Source organism: Lethenteron reissneri, chromosome 50 (genome assembly GCF_015708825.2).
Source record: "Lethenteron reissneri isolate LAM-NWPU_2019-01 chromosome 50, ASM1570882v1, whole genome shotgun sequence".
In the NCBI taxonomy this organism is placed as follows: Eukaryota; Metazoa; Chordata; class Hyperoartia; order Petromyzontiformes; family Petromyzontidae; genus Lethenteron; species Lethenteron reissneri.
The window spans coordinates 9,370,603-9,397,587 of NC_083828.1; the positions used below are offsets into that span (position 1 = coordinate 9,370,603).

General features: G+C 49.3%; 1 protein-coding gene across 4 annotated transcripts; it reads left to right on the forward strand.

Annotated features, from left to right (window-relative positions):
* Window positions 1–4,119: 4,119 nt before the first annotated feature.
* LOC133355211 (cyclic AMP-responsive element-binding protein 3-like protein 4) lies at window positions 4,120–25,531 on the forward strand. Of its 4 annotated transcripts, none has more exons than XM_061572571.1 (10): window positions 4,120–4,991; window positions 9,007–9,224; window positions 10,068–10,380; window positions 10,994–11,127; window positions 14,833–14,919; window positions 17,505–17,611; window positions 19,547–19,615; window positions 21,297–21,381; window positions 22,837–22,933; window positions 24,385–25,531. In XM_061572571.1, the coding sequence occupies exons 2-10, from the start codon at window positions 9,084–9,086 to the stop codon at window positions 24,765–24,767; spliced, it is 1,416 nt and encodes a 471-aa protein (XP_061428555.1). In that variant the 5' UTR covers window positions 4,120–4,991; window positions 9,007–9,083; the 3' UTR covers window positions 24,768–25,531. The 4 variants fall into 4 exon arrangements, with proteins under 4 accessions (XP_061428555.1, XP_061428557.1, XP_061428556.1 ...); XM_061572573.1 differs by having other exon boundaries at window positions 9,007–9,077; XM_061572572.1 differs by having other exon boundaries at window positions 9,013–9,224.
* Window positions 25,532–26,985: the final 1,454 nt, after the last annotated feature.

A 26,985-nucleotide genomic window follows, 5' to 3' on the forward strand; every position in this document is an offset into this window, starting at 1 on the left:
CGGGCGACGATGACGTCACGCGGGCGACGCCCAACCCCTCCCCCGTAGCCCCGCCCACTTTCACTCTGACCACGCCCACTTTCTCGCTATCGCCCCGCCCCCCTCCCTCAAGCCCCTCCCTTCACGATCGCCCCCCCCACCCCCTTCACGATCGCCCCCCCCTCCCCCTTCACGATCGCCCCCCCCACCCACCCCCTTCACGATCGCCCCCCCCACCCCCTTCACGATCGCCCCCCCCTCCCACCCCCTTCACGATCGCCCCCCCCACCCACCCCCTTCAAGCTCGCCCCCCCCCACCCACCCCCTTCAAGCTCGCCCCCCCCCACCCACCCCCCTTCACGATCGCCCCCCCACCCTCCCCCTTCAAGCTCGCCCCCCCCCACCCACCCCCTTCAAGCTCGCCCCCCCCACCCACCCCCTTCACGATCGCCCCCCCCTCCCCCTTCACGATCGCCCCCCCACCCTCCCCCTTCAAGCTCGCCCCACCCCACCCACCCCCTTCACGATCGCCCCCCCACCCACCCCCTTCACGATCGCCCCCCCACCCTCCCCCTTCAAGCTCGCCCCACCCCACCCACCCCCTTCACGATCGCCCCCCCACCCACCCCCTTCACAATCGCCCCCCACCCCCTTCACGATCGCCCCCCCACCCTCCCCCTTCACGATCGCCCCCCCCCTTCACGATCGCCCCCCCACCCACCCCCTTTACGATCGCCCCCCCCACCCACCCCCTTCACGATCGCCCCCCCCACCCACCCCCTTCACGATCGCCCCCCCCCACCCACCCCCTTCACGATCGCCCCCCCCTTCACGATCGCCCCCCCACCCACCCCCTTCACGATCGCCCCCCCCTCCCCCTTCACGATCGCCCCCCCACCCACCCCCTTCACGATCGCCCCCCCCCCACCCCCTTCACGATCGCCCCCCCCCCCACCCCCTTCACGATCGCCCCCCCCACCCCCTTCACGATCGCCCCCCCCACCACCCCCTTCACGATCGCCCCCCACCCACCCCCTTCACGATCGCCCCCCCCACCCCCTTCACGATCGCCCCCCCCACCACCCCCTTCACGATCGCCCCCCCCACCCCCCTTCACGATCGCCCCCCCCACCACCCCCTTCACGATCGCCCCCCCCACCACCCCCTTCACGATCGCCCCCCACCCACCCCCTTCACGATCGCCCCCCCCACCCCCTTCACGATCGCCCCCCCCACCCTCCCCCTTCACGATCGCCCCCCCCTCCCCCTTCACGATCGCCCCCCCCACCACCCCCTTCACGATCGCCCCCCACCCACCCCCTTCACGATCGCCCCCCCCCACCCCCTTCACGATCGCCCCCCACCACCCCCTTCACGATCGCCCCCCACCCACCCCCTTCACGATCGCCCCCCCCCACCCCCTTCACGATCGCCCCCCCCCACCCCCTTCACGATCGCCCCCCCCACCACCCCCTTCACGATCGCCCCCCCCACCACCCCCTTCACGATCGCCCCCCACCCACCCCCTTCACGATCGCCCCCCCCCACCCCCCTTCACGATCGCCCCCCCCTCCCCCTTCACGATCGCCCCCCCACCCACCCCCTTCACGATCGCCCCCCCCCACCCCCTTCACGATCGCCCCCCCCCACCACCCCCTTCACGATCGCCCCCCCCTCCCCCTTCACGATTGCCCCCCCACCCACCCCCTTCACGATCGCCCCCCCCTCCCCCTTCACGATCGCCCCCCCCTCCCTCTTCACGATCGCCCCCCCCACCCCCTTCACGATCGCCCCCCCCCTCCCCCTTCACGATCGCCCCCCCCCTCCCTCTTCACGATCGCCCCCCCACCCACCCCCTTCACGATCGCCCCCCCCTCCCTCTTCACGATCGCCCCCCCCACCCACCCCCTTCACGATCGCCCCCCCTCCCTCAAGCCCCTCCCCTTCCCTCACGCCACGCCCATTTCGCCCCCCTCCCCACCTCCTCCAATACGATGGTGACGTCACCAGAGCGCCTGTGCCAGGCCAGGTGCACTTTGAGGCCACGTGAAGTTGTTGAAGGCTCTCTGCTGGCAGGTCACGGGACAGACCCAGCAGGGTTGACTGACTGAGATGATTGGCAAGATGCACCACCAGCTGTAACCCCCCCCCCCCTACTGTGCCAGCTTGCTGCGTTTTGGGGTCATCCATAAATGACGTCACGCGATTTTTGACGATTTATGACCACCCCCCCTCGTCACACGGCGTCACAAAAAGTCAGACCCCCCCCCCTCAAATATGACGTCACAAAGCTCTGCCCCCCCCCCCCCAAAATAAAACATGCTTCAAATCGCTTTAAACTATTGTCATTGTAGTGCGTATTTAATGTGGCGCTGCATCCTGATGTTGTAGGAGAAAACATTTATTAAAACGTCTATTTAATTAAGTAGAACGTGTTGTCTATATTTAGTTAAAGTTGTGCATTTTGATGTGACGTCACATTTCCCAACACACATCGTCACAAATGTCTGACCCCCCCCTTCCCATAGGTGCGTGACGTCAATTATGCCCCTTTATCTGCCTGGCACTCCGCTCGTTGTTGTGAGCGTCGTCTCCTCTGCCCTCTGTTGTTGCTGGAGGGCGACTGCCTCCAACTGCCCAGTAGCAGCAGCCTCCTTCACGAGCCTCCTCCGTATAGAGGCTGATCTTGACACCGCTGGTACCGGTCAGCGGCAAGTCCACTCCGCTCCACATCCTCCCGTACCGCATCAGCTCCATCTCCCGTTGAGGCCCCTCTATCCGGACAAACAGCAGCTGCTTGGGGCATGCGGTGGCTGGGCATGCGGGCTCCATGATCCAGCACCTCACCTGCCGTGACCATGCCCGTTCCATTAAGCCACTGCGTTGGTGCTGGCACTATTTTTTTCTTAATCTGTTTAATGTTTATGTTAATTAGAGTACTTAATGCTTATGTTAATTAGAGTACTTTAAAACATATTGCTCGACGATGCTGCATTTGCAGTGGTGCACAAGGACAAATAACGAAAAACTCAACGTATTCGTCAATCACACTGTGACCTTAAAAGGAAGCTTTTATAATAGGCGGCATTTCAGCCAAAGTCCCTTTTCAGAGCACATGAATCGAATCAATTATTTAGATCTCGATTTGCTTCTTTTGTTCCCCTCGTAAGGTAGGTTTGCATGGCAATGACGTTCTCCAGCACGTGGAGACCAGGGGAGGGGGCTTTGTGTCAGGTTCAGTGATAGAATGGTCGATGTTGTGAACGCGGGATGAGCCAGGAAAACCACGTGGCACACATCGTCTTCGGCTGTGAAGTCCGTTACGGGCTTGCCGGGCGGCACTGGTTGCCCTTGCACGTGGGCCGACGTCCACTCAGGGGCCGTCCATAAATGACGTCACGCAATTTTGTCCGATTTGGAAATATGGTTTTGTCCGATTTGGGAAAAAACCGCCACTTTTTCAAATTTTCTTGCTGTGGTTTTCACACCCGATGATGATTGCTTGTGTTGCAGTCGAAATGTCGTGAGAATTTTATTGTTTTATTTTTATTATTTTATCCCTTCTACGTGGCTTTACCGAAAGAACCAATAATACGAATCCCTGCAGTCACGAAGGCTTTAAATCGAAATTTTATGCACAGTAAACACACACTCGGAAGTGACTGCTTTCCGTTTACAACTCATATTAAATGTGTCGTGGTATTCATTAACAATTGGATACAGTATATGTTCCATTAGTTTAATTGTGGGTAGTGTTAGGGTAGATATTCGATTAAATGAAATAATCGTAGGAAGGGCAGAGCGTATGTGCAAGGATACTATACAGGCAGCAATACAAAACGGACGATAGCGCAACACAGTACCGAGTGAAAAGGAACCTAATAATCGTGTACGATAGGCGCAATTATTTCTGGCTGTGGGGTCTTGATATCGGGGGGGGGGAGGGGAAATTTTTGGTTCAGTTTCCGACATACGGAAAATTCGGGTTACGGATCTTTCCGCGGAACGCAACCCCTTCCGTAACCCGGGGACTGCCTTGAAATGTGAACGCCACCCCCTGAGCAACATGGCCGCCCGTCGGCTCACCCCCCCCCCACCCCCCCCCCCTTGGTGTGACGTCAAATCTGCCAGCTTGTACCCGGAAGCCCCGGGCACGGCTCCGACTCTCACTGACATTGGATCTAACAACAACATTACCACCAACAACACCACCACCTCCAACAACATCACCAACAACAACAACACCAACAACAACACCACCACCTCCAACAACAACACCACCACCTCCAACAACATCACCAACAACAACAACACCAACAACAACACCACCACCTCCAACAACAACACCACCACCTCCAACAACATCACCAACAACAACACCACCAGCAACACCAACAACACCAACAACAACACCACCACCAACATCACCACCTCCAACACCAACAACATCACCACATACAACATCACCACCAACACCACCATTACCACAAACACCACCACAAACAACAACACTACCACCACAAACAACAACACATACAACAACAACACTACCACCTACAACATCACCACCAACAACACCACCACCAACAACACCACCAACACCACCACCTACAACATCACCACCAACAACACCACCACCAACATCACCACCTCCAACACAACAACATCACCACATACAACATCACCACCAACACCACCATTACCACAAACACCACCACAAACAACAACACTACCACCACAAACAACAACACATACAACAACAACACTACCACCTACAACATCACCACCAACAACACCACCACCAACAACACCACCAACACCACCACCTACAACATCACCACCAACAACACCACCACCAACATCACCACCAACAACACCACCAACACCACCACCAACAACACCACCACCAACATCACCACCAACAACACCACCAACACCACCACCAACACCACCACCTACAACATCACCACCACCAACAACAGTCCATGAGATCTGAGGCCAGGAGGGAGTGGGTAAGGCTCGTTCCGAGCGATCCCAATCCGCTTGGGTTTGTTGTTGCTGCTGTTGTTGTTGCTGCTACTGCTGCTGTTGTTGCCACTGCTGTTGTTGTTGCTGCTGTTGTTGTTCTCTTTAAATCGTCGTCACTGTGAGTCGTCTTGCTTATCGCGGCCTCGACGAACTTGCCGCGTCGTTTTGCGGACGTGGCGACGGCTCCAGTCGCCCCGCGGCACCTCTCGCTAGCAACGATTCCTCGTTCTTTGGGTTTGTTACAAAGATTCAGTTGTTTTAAATCCTTCTATATGGCAACAAAACTGACACCTTTTTACAAGGAGTCATGTTTGCATAGACCGCAATACCTGCAGTCATAATACAAACAAAAGACACAACTCTGATAATGTACACTGTCCTTGAAGTTGGTTGGTCCACACCCGAGACAGCTTTCCTTAGAGCCTAGTCTATGCAAACATGACTCCTTGTAAAAAGGTGTCAGTTTTGTTGCCATATAGAAGGGTAAAACACCAATTATCATATTTTTACTGGCAAATGAGGTTCCCATAGTTTTAAATCGTTAAAAGTTTACGATGTGTTAATGTGTTTGAGAAACATCTTTCGCTCGAGAGTCGTCCGATGAGATTGAACTAAAGACGTCCACTGCTGGATGAGGGCTGACACCTACAAGACAAAGACAAAGATCCCCCGTGTAGCCTTCACACACTGTAGGGGCAAGTGCTGTTAGCGAGCACCTATGAAGGCCGGCACAGCACACGAGGGTGTGGGTGGCCAACACCACGCCCGACCGCCTTTGTCTCCCCAGTGACGATGTTTACACCGCACCAGGTACTCATTTGAGGCTGAGTCGACCTAGGGGAGGCCCAGGACCGGTTCAGATAATCATCGCTGGTGGTGTTGTCCGTGAACGGGAATCGAACCCGGTTAGCCAGGTTCGCAGCGCTAACCACTGCACCACCGCTCCCCACCCTGTCACTAAGTTGCGGAGACGTCACCACGACGCTTGTGCCAGGCTAGGTGCACCTTGAGGCTACCACGTGAAGCGTCGAACGCCCGCTGGCAGGAGGTCACGGGGCAGACCCAGCAGATGCCACGGGTTGACTAACTGAGATGACCGAGATGACTGGCTGATGCACCACCTGTGCCCCCTACTGTGCCAACTTGCTGTGCTTTAGCCACCCGGCGCTCCGCTCGTTGTTGTGAGCTGACACCCACACACACGTACAGAGAAAGTCACTGTCGCGTGTTGCTGTTGCTCTATGAGTATTTGCAACGATTGTTTCCCTTATAAAAAAAAAGTTGTTCGACCGCACGGTAAAAGTTCTCGTGGTTGGTGATGGGTGGCAGCAGCAGCAGTAACTGCGTCAACCCACGCGGTTTCACGCAGCGGTGTTCTTCTCGTACGGGGTGCAGACGTTTCACTGCGGGCAAAAATAATGATCACTTGTGTCTAGTTGATTATTGGTTTTTTACCCTTCTATCTGGCAACAAAACTGACACCTTTTTACAAGAAGTCATGTTTGTATAGACCGCAATACCTGCAGTCATAATACAAACAAAAGACATATCTCTGATAATGTATGCACTGTCCTTGAAGTTGATTGGTCCACACCCGAGACAGCTTTCCTTAGAGCAGGGGTCGGCAACCTACGGCTCCGGAGCCGCATGCGGCTCTTTACGGGCTGCTTCTTGACGATATGTACAGTATGTACTCAGATGCATTGCGGCTCTTGAAATACTGAATTTTGTACCGAACTGGAAAGAAATGGCTCTTCTTGTTATTTTGGTTGCCGACCCCTGCCTTAGAGCCTAGTCTCACATGGGTTGGACCAGATGACGCCAAAAGGCGCACAACTCAAAGACAATGCACCATCAGAGTATGAGAGCTCGGGGCAAGCATCTACACTATGGGAACCTCATTTGCCAGTAAAAATATGATAATTGGTTTTTTACCCTTCTATCTGGCAACAAAACTGACACCTTTTTACAAGGAGTCATGTTTGTATATACCGCAATACCTGCAGTAATAATACAAACAAAAGACATAACTCTGATAATGTGCACTGTCCTTGAAGTTTGTTTGTGTTGAAGTTTGTGTTTTTCCCTTGTGATGGGACATTTTGGGGTGAACGTTGAGATTGAGAAGGACACGGGGTGAGCAATATGGTCTGAATTGGTCTGCAATATGGTAGAATACTGATCAGGGGTTGACAGGTTTGTATTAGTGAGTGTACTATTGGTCGTTGTCTATTCGTTTGTGTTTCTCACTTGTGATGGGGCTTTGTGGAGTGAACGTTGAGATTGAGAAGGACACGGGGTGAGCATTATGGTCTGAATTGGTCTGCAATATGGTAGAACACTGATCAGGGGTTGACAGGTTTGTATTAGTGAGTGTACTATTGGTCTTTGTCTATTCGTTTGTGTTTCTCACTAGTGATGGGGCTTTGTGGGGTGAACGTTGAGATTGAGAAGGGCACGGGGTGACCAATACATTATGAATTGGTCTTTAATAGGATAGGCACTGATAAGGGGTTGACAGGTTTGTATTAGTGAGTGTACTAGTGGTCTTTGTCTATTCGTTTGTGTTTCTCACTTGTGATGGGCTTTGTGGGGTGAACGTTGATATTTAGAAGGGTACGGGGTGACCAATAAGATCTGAATTGGTCTATAATAAGGTAGAACGCTGATCAGGGGATGGCAGCTATGAAGTAGAGACGCACGGTTCAGTGTGTTGTGCGTGGTGCATTTTCGTACAGATTCTATAATCGAGCACAGAACTACAAAGTCACATTTACAAGAACAACGGAGTGCCCTTGCCAAGCACATTCAGCAAAGCAGCAGCGGCAGCAGAGTCTGGTTTAACAAACCCTGACTGCTGATGCGACCCAGAATTGTCGAAATTGTTTCCAGAGTTTTATGGCTTAATAATTACACGTTGCTGGATCATGCCGATATGGAAAGCCGATTGGCTGATGAAATCAAAACGCCTTTTTTTAGTTTGACGGATGCACACAACGGAGTTCAGCTTGTTATTATGCGTTTAGCATCGTAAACGTGACTTTACCATTCTGTTAACTTTTTAATAGTAGTAGCTACGCCATTTCATTCTTACCATATCAAAAGACCTACTACAGCACGTGTCTTCGCCATGGCGAATGACCTTGTCATACATTGCACGAGGCTATCGACACGTAGCTTTACCATAACGTTGACTCTCGTACTCCGTAGTGACTGCCATGGTAATTGACATTCCATATAGCCATGTGCTATGGTAAAGCCACATCATTGTAACTGCAATTCATGCTGGTCAGTGTGGGTTGGTGAAAGTTCACTCGTGTTAAATATGGCCAGGAATCGAACTCAGGTGATCAGGTTAACAGCGCATCATGCTAACCAGCACCACTGCTGTAAATATTGACTTGTGCTCACATTACATACATCATATCCATCAACGCTTGGATTTATCGTATCATGTGACTCCTGTAGTACGGTATCTAACCTCTCCACGGCATGCCACTTTACCGTCGTAGATTACTTTATGAGACCTCCTTTGCCAGTAAGGAGGCCTCATTACTCTGATAGTGCGTTGTCTTTGAACTGTGCGCCTTTTGGCGTCATCTGGTCGAACACCGTATGAGACTAGGCTCTAAGAAAAGCTGTCTCTGGTGTGGACCAATCAGTTTCAAGGACAATGCATAAATTATCAGAGTATTGTTTTTGTTTGCATTTGACTGCAAGTATCGTGGTTAATGTTAACGTGATGCCTTGCAAAAGGTGTCGGTTTAGTTGCCAGAAAAAAGGGGAAAACCCCTATTAGTACTTCTAGATTTGAAGCTTTTGTGACTGCAAGGATTCATATTCTTAGGTTTTTTTGGTAAAGTCACGTAGGTTAAAAATTTAAATTAGTACGTCGTAGATTACTTTGTCATTTAGCATGTGACTGTCAACCACAGCATTTGACTGCCATGCTCACTATGTGATGGGCCTTACCCGTGTGTCATGTATGTGTGTGGGCAGCAACAGTGGTGGCAGCAGAAACTGGCCACAACAACAGCAGACGCAGTGACAGCAGCAGCAGCAGCAACAGCGTGAGCATGGAGCTGGGCAGCGCAGAGCTCCTGGAACTGCTGCTCGACTGCCCGGATGGGCCACGTGACACAGGGCATTCTGGGATACTTATGGGGGATGCCTTCATCGGCTCTGAGGAATCGGGAGACATTTGGGGCATCAATCACGTGAGCAAAATGTCCTTTTCCTTCAATGCATAAGGGAGCTGATTGGATATTAACTGTCGGTTGTCACTGTTTTGTCCCTGTGGTTAAACTGCAGGAAGGATGAGGATTTGCATTTGGAGGGCACTTGCTTAAATGTACAATAAAACCTTGGATTGCGAGCATAATTCGTTCCGGAAACGTGTTTGTAATCCAAAGCACTCGTATATCAGTTGTGATCACGTGACGCTCGGCAGACAAAGCGTATACACGTACTACTCGTATTGCAAGACCTCGCTCGTTTATCAAATTAATATTTATTTAAAAAATTGCTCGTCTTGCAAAACACTCGCAGACCAAGTTACTCGCAATCCAAGTTTTTACTGTACTTGCTTAAATTCTTCAGCAACTGCAAATCGCCTTCCGTCACATCTCATCTCAATCAATCCACTAACCATCTGCAGTTTTGGATAAGGGAGACCCCCGGATGGCAGCTCCCTCTGTGCAGCGCAAGGCGAATGCAACACCACCCTGCAAGTGGGGATTCGTCTGCCGCTAGGGCAATGTGTTGCCCGAGTGGCAGACTAATGCCGATTAGCACGGTTGGCTACGTACGGTGCGAAACAGGATCGACATACGTGCATGCGGTTTTCCCAATTGAATCATTTTCAGTGGTTTTATGTTCGTTGAACTTCTTTCGCGCCGTACCTAGCCAACCGTGCTAATCGGAGGTGCGGATCAAATGTGCTTGAAATCAGGTGTGATGTAAGGCGCTTTGAGTTAGGAATTTAAGTGCGCTGTAACTGCAAATCCTTACCCCATCCTTTTTTTGGAAAGTATCAAAAATCACCGCATCTGCCTTCCCAGGCCATGGAAGACAGCGAGCCGGAGGACCTCCTCTCCCACATGGTCGACCCCCACCAGGCGCGCTCCATGTCCCCGCGAGATGACGGCGGCTTGTCACCCATGGGCAGCGACGACAGCGGCATCTCGGACGAATCGGCCGTGCCGGGCCCGGGGGTCTCCTTCGGCGAGGGCCTGGCCCCCATGATCGCCGAGGGCAGCAGGGCAGCAGTGGGCAGCGGTGCCCGGGACATGTGCTACGTACTGAGCGTGGGGTTGGATGGGGTGAAGGCCGTGGCACCGTCGTCAGACATGGACATCATCTCCATTGAGTACGGTGAGTAGGGATGTTCGCAGAGCTGGGACGATCAGTCGGTGAAGTCGAGTAAAAGTTATCGGTGGTAAAGGTGCAGCCCTGCAATAGTTTGCTCATGCCACTGCTGGCGGAAGGTTTCCACGAGGAGGAGCTCAAGAAAGCCCTCTCTAGAAGTTACTTGGCCTACTCTTCCTCACCACACGCAACCTGTCGATCGACTATCTGGGTCTGTCACATTTATTTTTCTTGATCGACAGCGGCGTAGAGATTTGAGAAACTTGACCATTGTATTATTTTCTGCGCCAGGAGATCAAATTGATCCGGCGACCTCTGGATTTCAAGTCTAGTTGGCTAACCATTACACAAGGCACAAAAAAAGAGTACAATCTTGAGTCGAATCTGACCTCAAACCGTGAACGTTTATTGAAGTTCTGACTGTATTGGGGATGAATTGTTACCTACTCGCATGTAATTAATATTTACGTAAAAAGTAATTCGCATTTCGAGCCGGATAAACGTACATACGGATTGTCATCACGGATGCGTCTTCAGTGCCTGGGACGCACGTGCACGTTATTTCCCGGCACCGTGACCTCGTGCATCTCTCTCTCTGCCCGTCCACCCTTCATTGCAGACGAGTGGAACTCCCACATGGCTGGCGTCTCCACGTTCGCTGACAATCCCATGGCAGCGCTGGCCGGTGGAATCAAAGTGGAGGGCACCATGCTGTCCGCCAGCCAGTACTCGTACCGCGACACTGGCAGCCTGGTAGGCAGTGATTCCATTGGGTCCTCAGCTGGTGGCGAGCATGTTGTCCTCGCCGATAGCCTGGTAGGCAAGTTGGGCTTTCATCTTCTTGGTTCCTTCGGTAAAGTCACGTAGAAGGGAAATAATAAAATAAAATAAATTAAACATAATAATATACAATTCTTAAATATACGCTGCCAAGCTTGGTGGTGTTCATTCAGACGCTGTCTTTCCGACAGACCTGTTCTTCACCAGAGGGACGGCTGCTTGCATTGTGGCCGAAACGTCGTGAGAATTGTATTTTATTATGTTTTATTTGTATTATTTTATTATTTCCCTTCTACGTGACTTTACCGAACGAACCAAGAAGATGAATCCCTGCAGTCACGAAAGCTTTAAATCGAAAAAAAAAAGTTGGGCCTTGTAGCTGCGCCTAGGCTAGAGATGTCCGCTGGGAAAGCTGAGGCTGTTTGAGAGAGTGTTCGGCACCGCTGAGATCCTGGTGTTTGGATCCGGGTTTCTTTCTGCCTGTGATTAAACCGGGATCTCGCGTGCAGTGATTTGATGGTCTCAAGGGTGGTCACCAATGAATGCGCAATAATAAAAAAGTCATATAAAAAATACTTCTTTAAAAACAATGAAATGTACCGTACTAGTAATGGCAGAACTCCACGACTCCAGGAAGTGGCCCCGAAGCTTGCCATAACGTAAGGGGCCGTGGTGATTTACAGCCAATGTCAGTTGAGCGTGGACAATTAGACCCAAGGCGAAACATAACATATAAAAAAGATGGTTTAAAAAAATATATATATTTTTTAATGATAGAATATAGTATTGTCATCAGTATGACTTAAGTATACCAAAATTGCAGTCGATACCACATTGGGAAGTGGGTTAAAATCGAGTTACAAGATTTGAGGATACGACGACAACAACAACAGACAGAGTGAGTTAAATAAAAGCGTGTAAAGACGTGGAAATTTAAATTGTCAGTTAATTTGCGGCACTGCAGCAGCGGATTGAATTTGACTGTTACGGTTATCTGGTTTCCTCTCACTTGAAGGCAAACGTTCATTGACTTGGCCAAAACTTCCCAATGCAGCAGCGTCCTCATAAACATGAGTCTTGGGACTTGCTGAAGCTTTCCTGTACAGTAGAACCCCTCTTAACGACGGCAATTGGTTCCACGAAACCGGTCGTTAAGCGAGTATAGGAAATACACGTTATAGGCTTAATTTGTCCGATAGCATCGAAAGTTACCTTTTTTCACCCAAAACGTACTTGATACTATTTAAACTATGGATATTAATACATCGAGATACAAACAACATTATAAACACGTAATAAATAAATCAATGCATTAATTAATATTTACTTTATCTACAACATCCCATCGTTAACAGGAGAATGGTTGGTAAGCGAACACATTGGGCTCTATGGAGGCACTACACTATACACTACACTACTATACACTACAATACACTACTATACACTACACTACTATGCACTACACTACTATACACTACACTATACACTACACTATACACTACACTACTATACACTACACTATATACTACACTACTATACACTACACTATACACTACACTACTATACACTACAATACACTACTATACACTACACTACTATGCACTACACTACTATACACTACACTATACACTATACACTACACTATACACTACACTATACACTACACTACTATACACTACACTATATACTACACTACTATACACTACACTATACACTACACTCCTATACACTACACTACTATACACTACACTACTATACACTACACTATACACTACACTACTATACACTACACTATACACTACACTACTATACACTACACTATACACTACACTCCTATACACTACACTCCTATACACTACACTATACACTACACTCCTATACACTACTATACACTACACTACTATACACTCCACTACTATACACTACACTACTATACACTACACTACTATACACTCTACTATACACTAACTATACACTACACTCCTATACACTACACTGTACACTACACTACTATACACTACACTACTATACACTACACTATACACTACACTACTATACACTACACTATACACTACACTACTATACACTACACTATACACTACACTCCTATACACTACACTCCTATACACTACACTATACACTACACTATACACTACACTCCTATACACTACTATACACTACACTACTATACACTCCACTACTATACACTACACTACTATACACTACACTACTATACACTCTACTATACACTATACACTACACTCCTATACACTACACTGTACACTACACTACTATACACTACACTACTATACACTACACTACTATACACTACACTACTATATACTATACACTACTATATACTATACACTACTATATACTATACACTACTATATATTACAATACTCTACGCTACACTACTATACACTACACTATACACTACACTACTATACACTAAATTTATATACACTACACTACTATACACCACTGCTATACACTACACTACTATACACTACACTATACACTACACTATATACTACACTACTATACACTACACTATACACTACACTACTATACACTACACACTACACTACTATATACTATACACTACACTCCTATACACTACACTATACACTACACTACTATACACTACACACTACACTATACACTACACTATACACTACACTATACACTACACTACTATACACTACACATTGGGCTCTATGGAGGCCCGTCGTTTAGTCATTAACAGGGGTGGTCGTTAAGAGGGGTTCTACTATATAGATATTATTGCAAAATTACAATTGTTTTGGAATTACTTTCTTGCTGAGGTTAGAAGTCGCTGGTTGGTTCAGGGGCCTGATGCCAGCACCACTCGAGCCTGAGTTTGAATCTGGGTTTCAGCTGCCCATGATTAAACCGGGCTCTCAAGCGATATAAGCCGATGATCTCAACCCGATCACCAATGGCTGCACAAGAAAAAACAAACCCATAAATAAAAAAATATATAAAAATTCATCTTCATGCTTCCCAGGTTAATTACGCACACATCATCAACTGCACACACACGCTCGTAGCTGTGGGGCAGTAAACATTGCTTGTGAAACGGCATTACCGCGTGAGTGTTTATCACCGTAATAATTAAATAGAGAGGTCAGAGCACTGAGCCGCCACCATTGAGATCCTCGATTTTAGTCCTCGAGTTTCAGCCGCACGCACGTCGACTAAGCCGGGCTCTCAAAGTGCAGCAAGTTGATGGTCTCCGCCCAGTGACCAATCAGTGACTGCGCACAAAAACCCAAACCCGTCATATAAAATTTGGTCCGACACTTGAAATTGCGCAAGTCCGGATGAGAACTTGGGAGGCAAAGCTTTATGATTAATTTATATTATTCGGCAAAAATGTGTTTGCACTGGGTTGGACCCGTGTGCAGGATGGGGGGGGAGTGTTGATCACCGCTGGCATTTGAGTGGTCTCCAGGAGTTTGGCGACTAAGGGGAAGAGAGAAGACATGAGAGCAAATTGTGGGATAATGTTAGGGCAGATATTATAAGTCATGTGGCAACTGGACTGCAACTGCTGGTGGAAGGTGGAAGGGCATTGACGGCGCGTGGTGGGTGACATCAGCAGCCTTGGCCTCGATGACTTGTTGACCTTGAGTGTATTGCGTTGTGCTCAAGTTCCCAGAGCTTAATCTGTCTGAAGAGGAGAGGAAGCTGCTGGAGCAAGAGGGATTGTCACTACCCTCCCACCTGCCACTCACAAAGGTACATTGCAACCAAGCGCCTTGTCCCTTTACTACACACAGGCACACGTACACACATCTCCATATCTCCATATATATATAAGGCAAAGTTGTGAATATGTGTGTCTGTTCAAAATGTTTAGCGACATGCAACAAACTTGAAGTTTGCCATGTCGGTACTTTCCAGACTGTGCACCATGCAAAAATTATGAAAATACACTTTTTTAGGGGGGGGGAGCTCAATAATGCATTTATTTTTGCACGACAAGTGAGCTGTGACGTCACATCTGTCATGTGACCCGCGCACGTGGAAGCGTAATGCATTGTAGTGTAGTGGTTAGCGCGCCGCGCTACGAACCCGACGACCCGAGTTCGATCCCGCTCACGGCCACCACCGGTGACGATTATTTCAACCAGTGCTGGGCATCCCCTAGGTCGACTCAGCCTCAAAACGAGTAACTGCTGTGGTGTGTGAACATCGCCACTGGGGAGACAAAGGCGGCCGGGCGTGGTGGATCCAAGTCCCGTGCGAAGCCGGGTAGTACAGCTAGTACTATATATTTAGAGCTACACACAACAACAACCACCGTTCGCCACCATGTGGTGGTGATGTCACCACGGCGCGTATGCCTAGGTTGGTGCATTTTTAGGCCACGTGAAGCGTCCATGACTCGCTGCAGGTCACGGAACAGACCCAGGTGCCATATGTTGACTGAGATGACTGGCAGATGCACCACCTGTATCCACACTGTACCAAACTTGGTGCCTTTTAGCCACCCAGCGCTCTGCTCCTTGTTGAGGTCGTCACTCTGCCCCGCGTTGTTGTTCAGAATCAGAATCTTTCCACTTTTCCTGGAGGAATCTGATGAGCTATGAAGCTCTTTTTCACAAATGTCCAGGAGGACGGGTCAGCAATTTGTTGGAGGGCGACTACCTCCAATTTCCCCGCAGTGTCCTTCACGAGCCTCCTCCACAGAGGACGATTTTGACACTACTCGTACCAGTCATCGGCAATTGCTGCACAGTTCTCTTTACCACATTAGACCATCTCTCTCTAGCCCCTGCTTGGGCATGGAGTGGCTGGGCATGTGGGCTACATGACCCAGCCAACGCAGCCTCGGCTGCCAGAGGAGCTCGATGATGGGGCTGTGTCCAGATATATCAAGGATCTGTGGGCTCATAAAATCCAGTCTGGTTAAACCCAGGATGGATCGTAGACAGGTCAGCCTGATTGTTTCAACCCGGCACGTGTGTTCCTTTCAAGGTCTTCATGTTTTGCAAGCATCAGTCAGTCTTTATGTTGCGTGCCAATATCTCGCTCAATGAAGTAGGCATCAGTGCACATTACAGCAAAATGGAAATGGTACAGAGGCAAAATATCCATTTTCCATGCATCTCTTTGCCAAAAACCACTAATATAGGTATAAATTATGCTTAAGTTTCTCTACCATCACAGTTTCGTAACTTAAAACTCCCAAAATAAATGATCGGATAAATCACTCAAAATGAAGCACAACTGATGATTTAGATTGTTCCTCTTGCTATTTGTAACGAATACTCACGGTCCACCGATCGATGCACGTGCTCCGTGATTACACTTTCTTGCTCCCGCGCAGAAGACAAGGCCCACTAAGTGGATAGCAGCAGAGCCACGCCAATCAACATCAATCAAACTCCGTCCAATGTTGTTAAGATTTTCAACTACTGTACTGTAGAGGCGATCACGTGGATTTCGGATTCACCGGAGCACATTTTTGTTCATTTTAAGCACGTTACTTGTATTAAACATTTCCAAGATTAAAAATGTATTACTGTTTTTAGATGATTCATTTGGGCTTAAGGGAAAAATCCATTAGTTATGAATTGATCTCAAAATCTCAGGCGCACGGTTAATCTGCAAATCGGACAAAACCATACACGGATAATCGAGAGTCTACTGTATACAGATACATTCATCGCTAGCCACAGATACATTGATACAGCTATACACAGACGGCGATACACAGACAGCCATACCCCCTCAAACCACAGTCTCTCTACACTGAAATGTCTCTTAGTCTGACTGCCCCAAGCCTCAGGCATTAACACTGAACTCTATGAATCCTTAAGGCGCTTTAGTCTGCCTCTGAGCTTCGGACATTAATATTGAATGATAATTAACCTAAACATAAACTTGATTTGAAGCTTTCGTGACTGCAGGAATTACATTTTGGTTCTTTTGGTAAAGTCACGTAGAAAGAAAATAAATTAAATAATAGAGTACGACGTTTTGATTGCAACACAAGCAACCGTCATCAGGTAGAACTAAACATGCCTTAGTCTGGCCTTCTGAGCCTCTGCAGTGTTAGCAATGCCCAATGTGTCGTGATTCTTCTGAAGCCTGTCGAGATTGGATGCATTCTGTGTGAATTGGCCACAGGCACAGCACTAACCCATTGGTATTCTTAGGTTTTTTCGGTAAAGTCACGTAGGTAAAACTTTACCGAAAAAACCTAAGAATATGAATCCTTGCAGTCATGAAAGCTTCAAATTTAGAATTAACCCATTGGTGTACAGAGCGAATGATTGAACAGATGAATGAGTGAATGCCTCCACTTCTGCCAACAGGCGGAAGAGCGCATCCTCAAGAAAGTTCGCAGGAAAATCCGGAACAAGCAGTCGGCGCAGGAGAGCCGCAAACGGAAGAAGGAGTACGTGGACGGGCTGGAAGGGAGGTGCGTGGCTCCGCGCGCATCGTGCGGCCAAGATTGCGGGGGGCAGAGGTCGCAAACGGGTTTTGATTCCTTACCCGTACCCGTACCCGTCCGCACCAGGGTCGCAAACGGGTACCCGTACCCGATACCCGGCCGTACCCGTAACCCACCCGTACCCGGCCGGGTACGGGTAGGGTACGGGTAACGGGTACCCGAATGCGACGTCTGGCATGAAGCCATGTTGCAGGCGCGGGTGGGTTGATTCTAGGAACTTGAATTGTGAGAAGAGACAAGACGTTGGGAAATGAGTGACAAACGGTGACTCACCAGTGACTCACGGTCTACCAGTACCCGTACCCGGGTAGCCGGGTATCGGGTAGGGTACGGGTATCGGGTACCCGGTTGCGACCTCTGACGGGGGGGCAGCAGAGGAGAATGAGCAACCTCTCCACCCCCCCCCCCCCCCCAACTGTGTGCCTGCGTGTGCGCACGCATATGCAAACAATAGATTGTTTACCCAACAACACACATGTTAATTTCCATGGTAAGAAAATTAATTACGGCACGGAACACAGAATCCGATCTGCGTCGGCTTTTCCCGTTAGGCGCTCCTGCGCAGCTCTACGATGTGTTTTCGGGTTGTGCCGCACGATATCCAGCGTTCCGCTTGGCGTGCAGCGCGTGAAGAGGGCTGCCACCGCACGGAGCGAAACGTCGGACACTGCGTGTGAACACCACGGGGCACGAGCGGGAAACACGGCGGAGATTCGCATAGAATCTTGAGTTTCGCAAACTTTGAACGCGGCCGTTGCTCGCGTTAACGTTTGCGAACGTGACGTCAACCTCCGCTGAGTTCTCCACACGACCTCCGTGACCCCCGCGTTGGGGACAGGTGGTCAGTTTTGTTGCCAGATAAAAGGGTAAAAAAACAATTATCATATTTTTTCTTCTGGCAAATGAGGTTCCAACGGTGTAAATGCTTACCCCGAGCTCTCATACTCTGATGGCGCATTGTCTTTGAGTTGTGCGCCTTTTGGCGTCATCTGGTCCAACACCATGTGAGACTAGGCTCTAAGGAAAGCTGTCTCAGGTGTGGACCAATCAACTTCAAGGACAGTGCATACATTATCAGAGTTGTTTTTTTTTTGCATTATGACTGCAGGTATTGTGGTCTATGCAAACATGACTAAAAAGTGTCAGTTTTGTTGCCAGATAAAAGGGTAAAAAAACAATTATCATATTTTTTCTTCTGGCAAATGAGGTTCCAACGGTGTAAATGCTTACCCCGAGCTCTCATACTCTGATGGCGCATTGTCTTTGAGTTGTGCGCCTTTTGGCGTCATCTGGTCCAACACCATGTGAGACTAGGCTCTAAGGAAAGCTGTCTCGGGTGTGGACCAATCAACTTCAAGGACAGTGCATACATTATCAGAGTTGTGTTTTTTGTTTGCATTATGACTGCAGGTATTGTGGTCTATGCAAACATGACTCCTTGTAAAAAAAAGTGTCAGTTTTGTTGCCAGATAAAAGGGTAAAAAAACAATTATCATATTTTTTCTTCTGGCAAATGAGGTTCCAACGGTGTAAATGCTTACCCCGAGCTCTCATACTCTGATGGTGCATTGTCTTTGAGTTGTGCGCCTTTTGGCGTCATCTGGTCCAACACCATGTGAGACTAGGCTCTAAGGAAAGCTGTCTCAGGTGTGGACCAATCAACTTCAAGGACAGTGCATACATTATCAAAGTTGTTTTTTTTGTTTGCATTATGACTGCAGGTATTGTGGTCTATGCAAACATGACTCCTTGTAAAAAAAGGTGTCAGTTTTGTTGCCAGATAAAAGGGTAAAAAAACAATTATCAGGTGGTAGGCTGTCAATGTGTCCCCGCACCTGAGCGATGTTTCCCCGGCCCTGGCCTGCGTGGCTTTCACTGTGAGGCGGTGATCGTGGCGTGCAGGGTGGCGGCCTGCAGCAATCAGAACGAGGAGCTGAAGAGGAAAGTGGATCAGCTGGAGGCACAGAACATGTGGGTTTTTTTCTTTGGCTCTTGCAAACTCCGCTCACTCACTTAAAGCATTGTGATACTCCCGGGGGGGGGGTGGGTGCGGTACCTATTTTACGAGCATTACCTACAGCCCCGTGTCTGTCCACAGTTTGGCGGCGGTCATGGGGGGATTGTTTGACCATACTTCACCGCGTTGGTCGGCGTGGGTTGGCGGGGGGATTTGGGCCCGGGACCGGTATTGATAGCAAACTGGCAGCGGTGGCTGAGAATCGAACTTAGGTCGCTGGATTGAGAGGGTAGGTCAGTAATCTCCGAATTGCTGTGTCAGTTAATTCAAATGCTTTACGACGTACAATCCACTGCCTATTGTGATATCACCCGATATTCACCTCGATTGTGTCAGATCTTGAAAGATAAGCAGGTTATAAGCCTTTGATAGTGCTTGCACGTGCTTGCACGGGCATAAAACAGCTATCGTATGTCCGTATGTTGAACTTCTTTAGCATCGTACGTAACCAACCGTGCTGTCGACTGGCGGCTGTGGGGCTACGTTGTGGGCGGCGCAGCGCGGTGTAGCAAAATCAATCGTGTTCTACTTCTGTGCTTTCACGTCCGCTGCACGACTTCGCCAAACCCGCCGTGACCAGCGTGGTGAGATACGTTTAAATAATCCCCCTACGTCCAGCAGTTGATTGCCAATATGCTCATACGTGTTCGCGCAATACAGCAAGGCAGCGCACAATTAATGTCTGTGCCATCGAATAACAGACTCGCAAATAAGGGCAAACAGTGCATCGAAACTTAATGGCAATTGAACCTCATTTGACCAGAACTCTAATCGCATCCAAGGGTGGCAGGGTGATGCAATGGTAACACTTGGCCTCAGAGCAACACATTTCCTGGGTTCAATTCCAACTCAAGCACCTTTTTGCGTGGAGTTTGTATGTTGCGAGCGGTAATGCGCTACGAACCCGGCGACCCGAGTTTGATTCTCGCTCATGGCCAAGACCAGCGATGATTATTGGGCCTCCCCTAGGTCAACTCAGCCTCATATGAGTACCTGGTGTAGTGTGTTAACTTCGCCACCAGGGAGACAAAGGCAATCAGGCGTGGTGTTGGCCACCCACTCCCTCGTGTGTCGGCCTTCATAGGTACTCGCTAACAGCACTTGCCCCAACAGTCTCTTAAGGCTATACGGGGGGTCTTTGCCTTTGGAGTCTGTATCTTCTGCCCCTGTTGTGCATTCGGCTCCTCTTGGTTCTTCGGTTTCCTCCCGTAGCTTAAAAAACGCACACAACGTAACTGGTATTGATCAAACATCCCGATGCCGACAAACGAACTGCACATTACTCAATTGGTAAAACTCATCGCAAAATCATCCCCTCTGTGTAAACTTAGCAGGACATCTTCTTGGTTCTTTCAGTAAAGTCACGTAGAAGGGAAATAATAAAATAATAAAAATAAAACATAATCAAATAACAAATGTTTTATTTTATTTTATTATTTTACCCAAAGAACCAAGAAGATGAATCCCCGCAGTCACGAAAGCTTTAAATCGAAACTTAGCAGGACATGACGAAGCATCATTGAGGCCCTCCTGGTTAAACGCGCACGAGAGCAATCGTCACGATCGCGCGTTAACGCACCGAAAAGTACGTGGCGTGCGCACGAGTCATTGGCGGTGGCCCCGTGTGCGTGCCAGAACGTTGGTGACGCAGCTCAAGAAGCTGCAGGCCATGGTGACGCAGACGTCCAGCAAAGCGGCGCAGACGAGCACCTGCGTCATGGTGAGCGCGTCGCGATATTCCCACATTTTAATGCACGATTCTCATATACAGGGACTCCTCTACTTGCGAACGTTCGACTTACGAACTTTGAGAGATACGAACAAACCTGTCCGTATGTCCAGTTGCCTGTTTGGACCGAGGCTCGTAAGTTCAACCGCCGCGAAATAGATGGCGGTGGTGGCATCTACATCTCCAGAACATGAAGAACCAGTGGCATCTACATCTGCAGAACATGAAGAACCAGTGGCATCTACATCTGCAGAACATGAAGAACCAGTGGCATCTACATCTGCAGAACATGAAGAACCAGTGGCATCTCCATCTGCAGAACATGAAGAACCAGTGGCATCTACATCTGCAGAACATGAAGAACCAGTGGCATCTCCATCTGCAGAACATGAAGAACCAGTGGCATCTACATCTGCAGAACGTGAAGAACCAGTGGCATCTACATCTACAGAACTTGAAGAACCAGTGGCATCTCCATCTGCAGAACGTGAAGAACCAGTGGCATCTACATCTGCAGAACGTGAAGAACCAGTGGCATCTACATCTCCAGAACCTGAAGAACCAGTGGCATATACATCTACAGAACGTGAAGAACCAGTGGCATCTACATCTACAGAACGTGAAGAACCAGTGGCATCTACATCTGCAGAACGTGAAGAACCAGTGGCATCTACATCTCCAGAACCTGAAGAACCAGTGGTATCTACATCTGCAGAACGTGAAGAACCAGTGGCATTTCCATCTGCAGAACATGAAGAACCAGTGGCATCTCCATCTGCAGAACATGAAGAACCAGTGGCATCTACATCTGCAGAACATGAAGAACCAGTAGCATATACATCTGCAGAACGTGAAGAACCAGTGGCATCTACATCTGCAGAACATGAAGAACCAGTGGCATATACATCTACAGAACGTGAAGAACCAGTGACATCTCCATCTGCAGAACGTGAAGAACCAGTGGCATCTACAGAACGTGAAGAACCAGTGGCATCTACATCTACAGGAGATTATACAACTTTTCAAGTCATTCCCCGTGTTTAGTGTACACGCCGTACAACGTTTGGAATCGACAGGAGTAAAGTTAGACTTATGAACAACTCGACGTACGAACAGACCTCTGGAACATAACTCGTTCGTCAGTAGAGGAGTCCCTGTACGTTGTTAGCAGTGGGGTTCACGTCCCTCTCACAGCCACGAAAGAGAGCCACCATTTTTTCATTCTCTTTGGTTCTTTCGGTAAAGTCACGTAGGTGAAAATTAAATAAAAATCACGACGTTTCGGGCGCAACACAAGCGTCCGTCAAAGAGTATGGATCCTTGCAGTCACGAAAACTTAAAATCTAGAATTAACAATTTTTTTTGTTTTTATTATTAACAGCGCTTGGTTCGACTTTTCAAATGTCTTTTACCTGCCTCCCCGCCCCCCCCCCCGTCGTTGCGAAGGTGTTCCTGCTGTGCTTCGCACTCCTCGTCTTCCCCAACTACAGCCCATTCGGCTCGTCGAAGAACGCCACTCAGGAGCTCTATACACCCGAGGGAGGTGAGATGCTGCGCTCACGTCGTAGGCTCTCCATTATCCGCGTGCAGTTTTTCCGGTTTCCGGTTTGACCGCGCACCTGAGATTTTTACGTAAATTAACTCATGGAGTTTCGCTGAATCACAAAGTAATCATCTAAAAACAGCTATACATCGTTATTCTTGGAGATTATTAGAAGTCACGTGCTTAAAACAGAGCTAATATGTGCTCCGATTAATCCTAAATCCACGTGATCGCCCCTACAGTACGGTAGTGGGCAGAGTTTGATTGATTTTTCTTGCCGTGGCTCTGCCGCTATCATCCACTTAGTGGGCCGAGTCTTTGGCTGGGCGGGAGCAGTAAAGTGTTATCACTGAGCGCGCGCATCGATCGGTCGGCCGTTACTATACCTATAGTTGTGGTTTTTGGCATAGAGATCCGTGGAAAATAGATAGTTGTGGTTGTCCGCGATTGCTGTCCTCCAAGTCAATAGCAGCGGATTACCTCCGTGACTTTACCGAAAAAACCTAAGAATATGAATCCTTGCAGTCACGAAAGCTTCAAATCCAGGATAACCGAGAGTCTACTAAAAATAAGTACGTGAACATACAAGCGGACATGGCACCCCGTTCAGCGACCCTGACACCTGTCTGCAATTGAGAGTGGTCACGGAATTGCGAGAATAATACCGGGGTTTCTGGAATTGGGCTCTTGCGTGCGTCATATGAACGCCCGCTGTGTAAATGACGTTTTAAAAACAACAACGGGTCGGCCTGTGGCCACGTTAGATTTTGCGTTTATCGGATTCCATGCCACCTGCTGGAACTCCGTTGGCCTGCAGGGGGCACTCACACAGCAGCGGAGAGATCATGGCTTCTGATGGCGCCATTCACATAAACAGATGCCACCGTCGCATAAGGGTGACGCTGCGTCTTTGCAAGTGTCAAATTCCGAACAGTTGCTGCGAAATTTTACAGAATGGCGCAGGCCATCGCTTAGTTTGTCACGAAATAAATAGCGGCCGATGGATTCGCCCTTCCATGTCCGTCGCGTGACCCTGTCACTTGTGACAAGTTTGACGATTGTAAAGCGCGTTCTTTCGCATTTCAGCACTCCCATGAAACATTCCCATCTCGCAGTGTTAAGATCGCAGGGTTCAGATGGAGGCAGCTGCCCCGTTGCCAAAACCGAGTTTCCAAGTGTATCGAGTAAAGTGGCCTCAGCCCCGTTGCTAATGACTCTACTTAAAAGCCATTGTAATCAACTTGGTTTCGTCAATGAAATATAATCTATCCAACTTCCGAGAATTACAAACACCTCTGCAAACTAATGCTATCATTGGCAGCTGAAACCTGGATGTAATCCGAGGGTCTCAGGAGTGCGGGAGTAGTGTCCGTGATAACCATAGAAATCCCTTAAAACTTTAGGATCATTAAATGTGTCATTTTACGATTTTCCCCCTTCCTGTATTGCAGCGGTGCTGTCCAGGGCACTAAAGGGGATCGAATCTCCCCTAGAAAACCTGGAGCCAGAGCAGCCTAACCTGCCGCAACCTGAGGGGGTCGTGCCAGCAGGGTCACCAGGAAGTCAAGCTATGGCTGCCGCCGGCCCTCCCAGCATCCCTGAAAATCTGCCATCGCAGTCGTCATCATCATCATCATCATCGGCAACAGCAGCAGTGGATGACGTGGTGAAAGCGGGCTGTGGAAACGCCACAAATTGTGTGGCTGCCATCAAAGATGTGGTTGCGGAGGCGCCAGGCCCGGTTGGCGTGCCCAGTGTTGCGGTCGGAGACGGGGAGGCTGCGCTGGGCAATGTGGCCGATGTCGTCAAGTCGACGCACGCTGACGAGATGTGAGAGACTTGGAGGGAGGAGAGAAAACGGGGAGTAGCGGGGAGATATGAGGAGCGGGTGGAGGAGGAGGAAGACGTGGGGAGGAGAGGGAAGACACAAGGAGGAGTTTGAAGACACGGAGAGGGGAGGGTAGATAGGATGAGATAGAAGAAGAGACGGAGAGAAGGGAGAATTGAGAGAGCGGAATGCCATGATAAGAGACAAGGGGGCGAAGAGGCAGAGGGAGACACGAGGAGGGGAGACATGGGGGAGTAGAGGGGAAAACTTTGGCCCAGAGACGTGACTGAAGGGGCCTCCTGAATTTGTCTGCTGTAACTCTGCGGGTTTCCTGACACTGAAATCAATAACCAAAAAAAGCATAGAGACCTGTGTAATATATTCTATTGTAATTTAATAAGTTAAATATTTTGACATTCCACGGATAATTCTTTCAATCGTCAAGCCAATACGTGCCTTTAGGTACTATGAGAGAGTCAGAGTATCGATAGGGATATTCATCCAGGACGTCACAATTTTCCTGGTGGCGTTTTGCTGCATCGTCGAGATTCGATGCAAGAATAATTTTTTTCTTTTTTTTGTATCATCGTGGTAAATGTTGTAGCAGCCTTTCAGCGGCTGCGTGGTTAAGGTCAACCTATTGCACGCTTCGCATCATTCCAGTGAGAATCGTATATTACTGGTAGGAACCACCTGGTTCCACCAGCCCACAGGGGATTATTGTGTCCGTCCGTCCGTCGTGCATCCAAAAATGGGAAGGGTCGGGCTGGGTGGAGAGGGGAGGGTGGGGATGGGCTGGGTGGGGATGGGCTGGGTGGGGAGGGGCTGGGTGGGGAGGGGAGGGTGGGGAGGGGCTGGGTGGGGAGGGTGGGGCTGGATGGGGGGTGGGAGGGGTGGGGCTGGTTGGGGAAGGGCTTGTCACCCCGTGGTGCCCTTATATAACTCAACGTTTAACCTACTCACGCCGGCTTGTGCCCGCCCTCACAGTCGGGCATATTTACGGAATACACCACGCCGCCGTTGACCCTGGCCATTGACCGAGCCACCCAACGTTCCTACCAGCTCCCTCCGCAGGACAATGTGTTAATGACGGGCCAGATGGGTCAGCGGAAGAGCGAGTGGCTTGCAATCGGAATGCGGCGAGTGCACATCCTGGTTGGGGCAGGCGGGGTGGGGGAGAGGTGTTGGCTCGGCCCCTCGTCCATCCTTCGGGGAGGGAGGATCGATAAAATAAATAGCAATGTGGGGGAAGTCAACAGTGTTTGTCTTCTGCAGGAGATGTGGAACTTGGAACACTGTACTCAGGGCTACAAACAGGATGAGCACCGATGCCCTCAAAGCTCAGAGCGACAGGACATCACTTGACTTTTTGACCGTTGTTTGTGTAATGGGCTCACGTGACCTCTCATTGTGTTAAATATGATGGGAACATATCGAGAGAGAGAGAGTCAGACTTTAGCAATGATTTTGAGAGCGTTTATGAACAAGTTATCGTGTTATAATAGGGACCAGGGGGCAGAGCGTTCTCTGGTTCCGAATGCTGTAAAATAAGTGTGCGCGCATACACACGGCAACCAACTCCCGTTTGCCGTTAAGTTGCGGCAACGGCGTGGCCCTCGGTGCACTTTGAAGCCACGTGGATTTACAAAAGCTCCGTCGACATGAGGTCACGAGACAACGAAAGTTCGGTGAACCGCAACCCTTTGCACAGAGGTGTGTGTACGCGTACGTAAACAGACACTCATTCACAAGGACAGATCCACCCTTGTGGCCTTAAACTCTTGGGGGGAAAGTACTTTTGGCGAGCACCTACCTAGGCCAATACGGTACACGAACGGGTGCGGGTGGCCAGGACCACACCCGGCCACCTTTGTTTCCCCAGTGCTAATATTTATACATCTTACCAGATACTCAATTTATGGTTGAGTTGACCTTGGGGAGGTATCGAACTCGGGTCACCGTGTTGCTAGCACAGTGATCTAACCACTACACGATCACTCCCCAAAGTAGGCATGCATACCCACACATAAACAGATTCACATGCACACCGAAACAGACTCGTACATAAATAGTGGGAGAATGAGGGTATGGAGTTTCCAGTACCACGCGCCAGCAGCTACCTTTGTTCTCCAGTGCGTTTGTTCGCACACCACACCGAGGCTGCTTTGACTTTGGGGATGCTCAGAAACCGGTTCGGACATCGCTTGCCACCGATTTTATCCGC

Excerpts from the sequence above, each read along its gene's own strand:
- LOC133355211 (XM_061572571.1), top strand. The coding sequence starts at position 9,084 with ATGGAGCTGGGCAGCGCAGAGCTCCTGGAACTGCTGCTCGACTGCCCG. Across the intron at positions 14,920-17,504 it reads CCCACCTGCCACTCACAAAG|GCGGAAGAGCGCATCCTCAA; the intron begins GTACATTGCAAC and ends TTCTGCCAACAG. Across the intron at positions 17,612-19,546 it reads GTGGACGGGCTGGAAGGGAG|GGTGGCGGCCTGCAGCAATC; the intron begins GTGCGTGGCTCC and ends CGTGGCGTGCAG.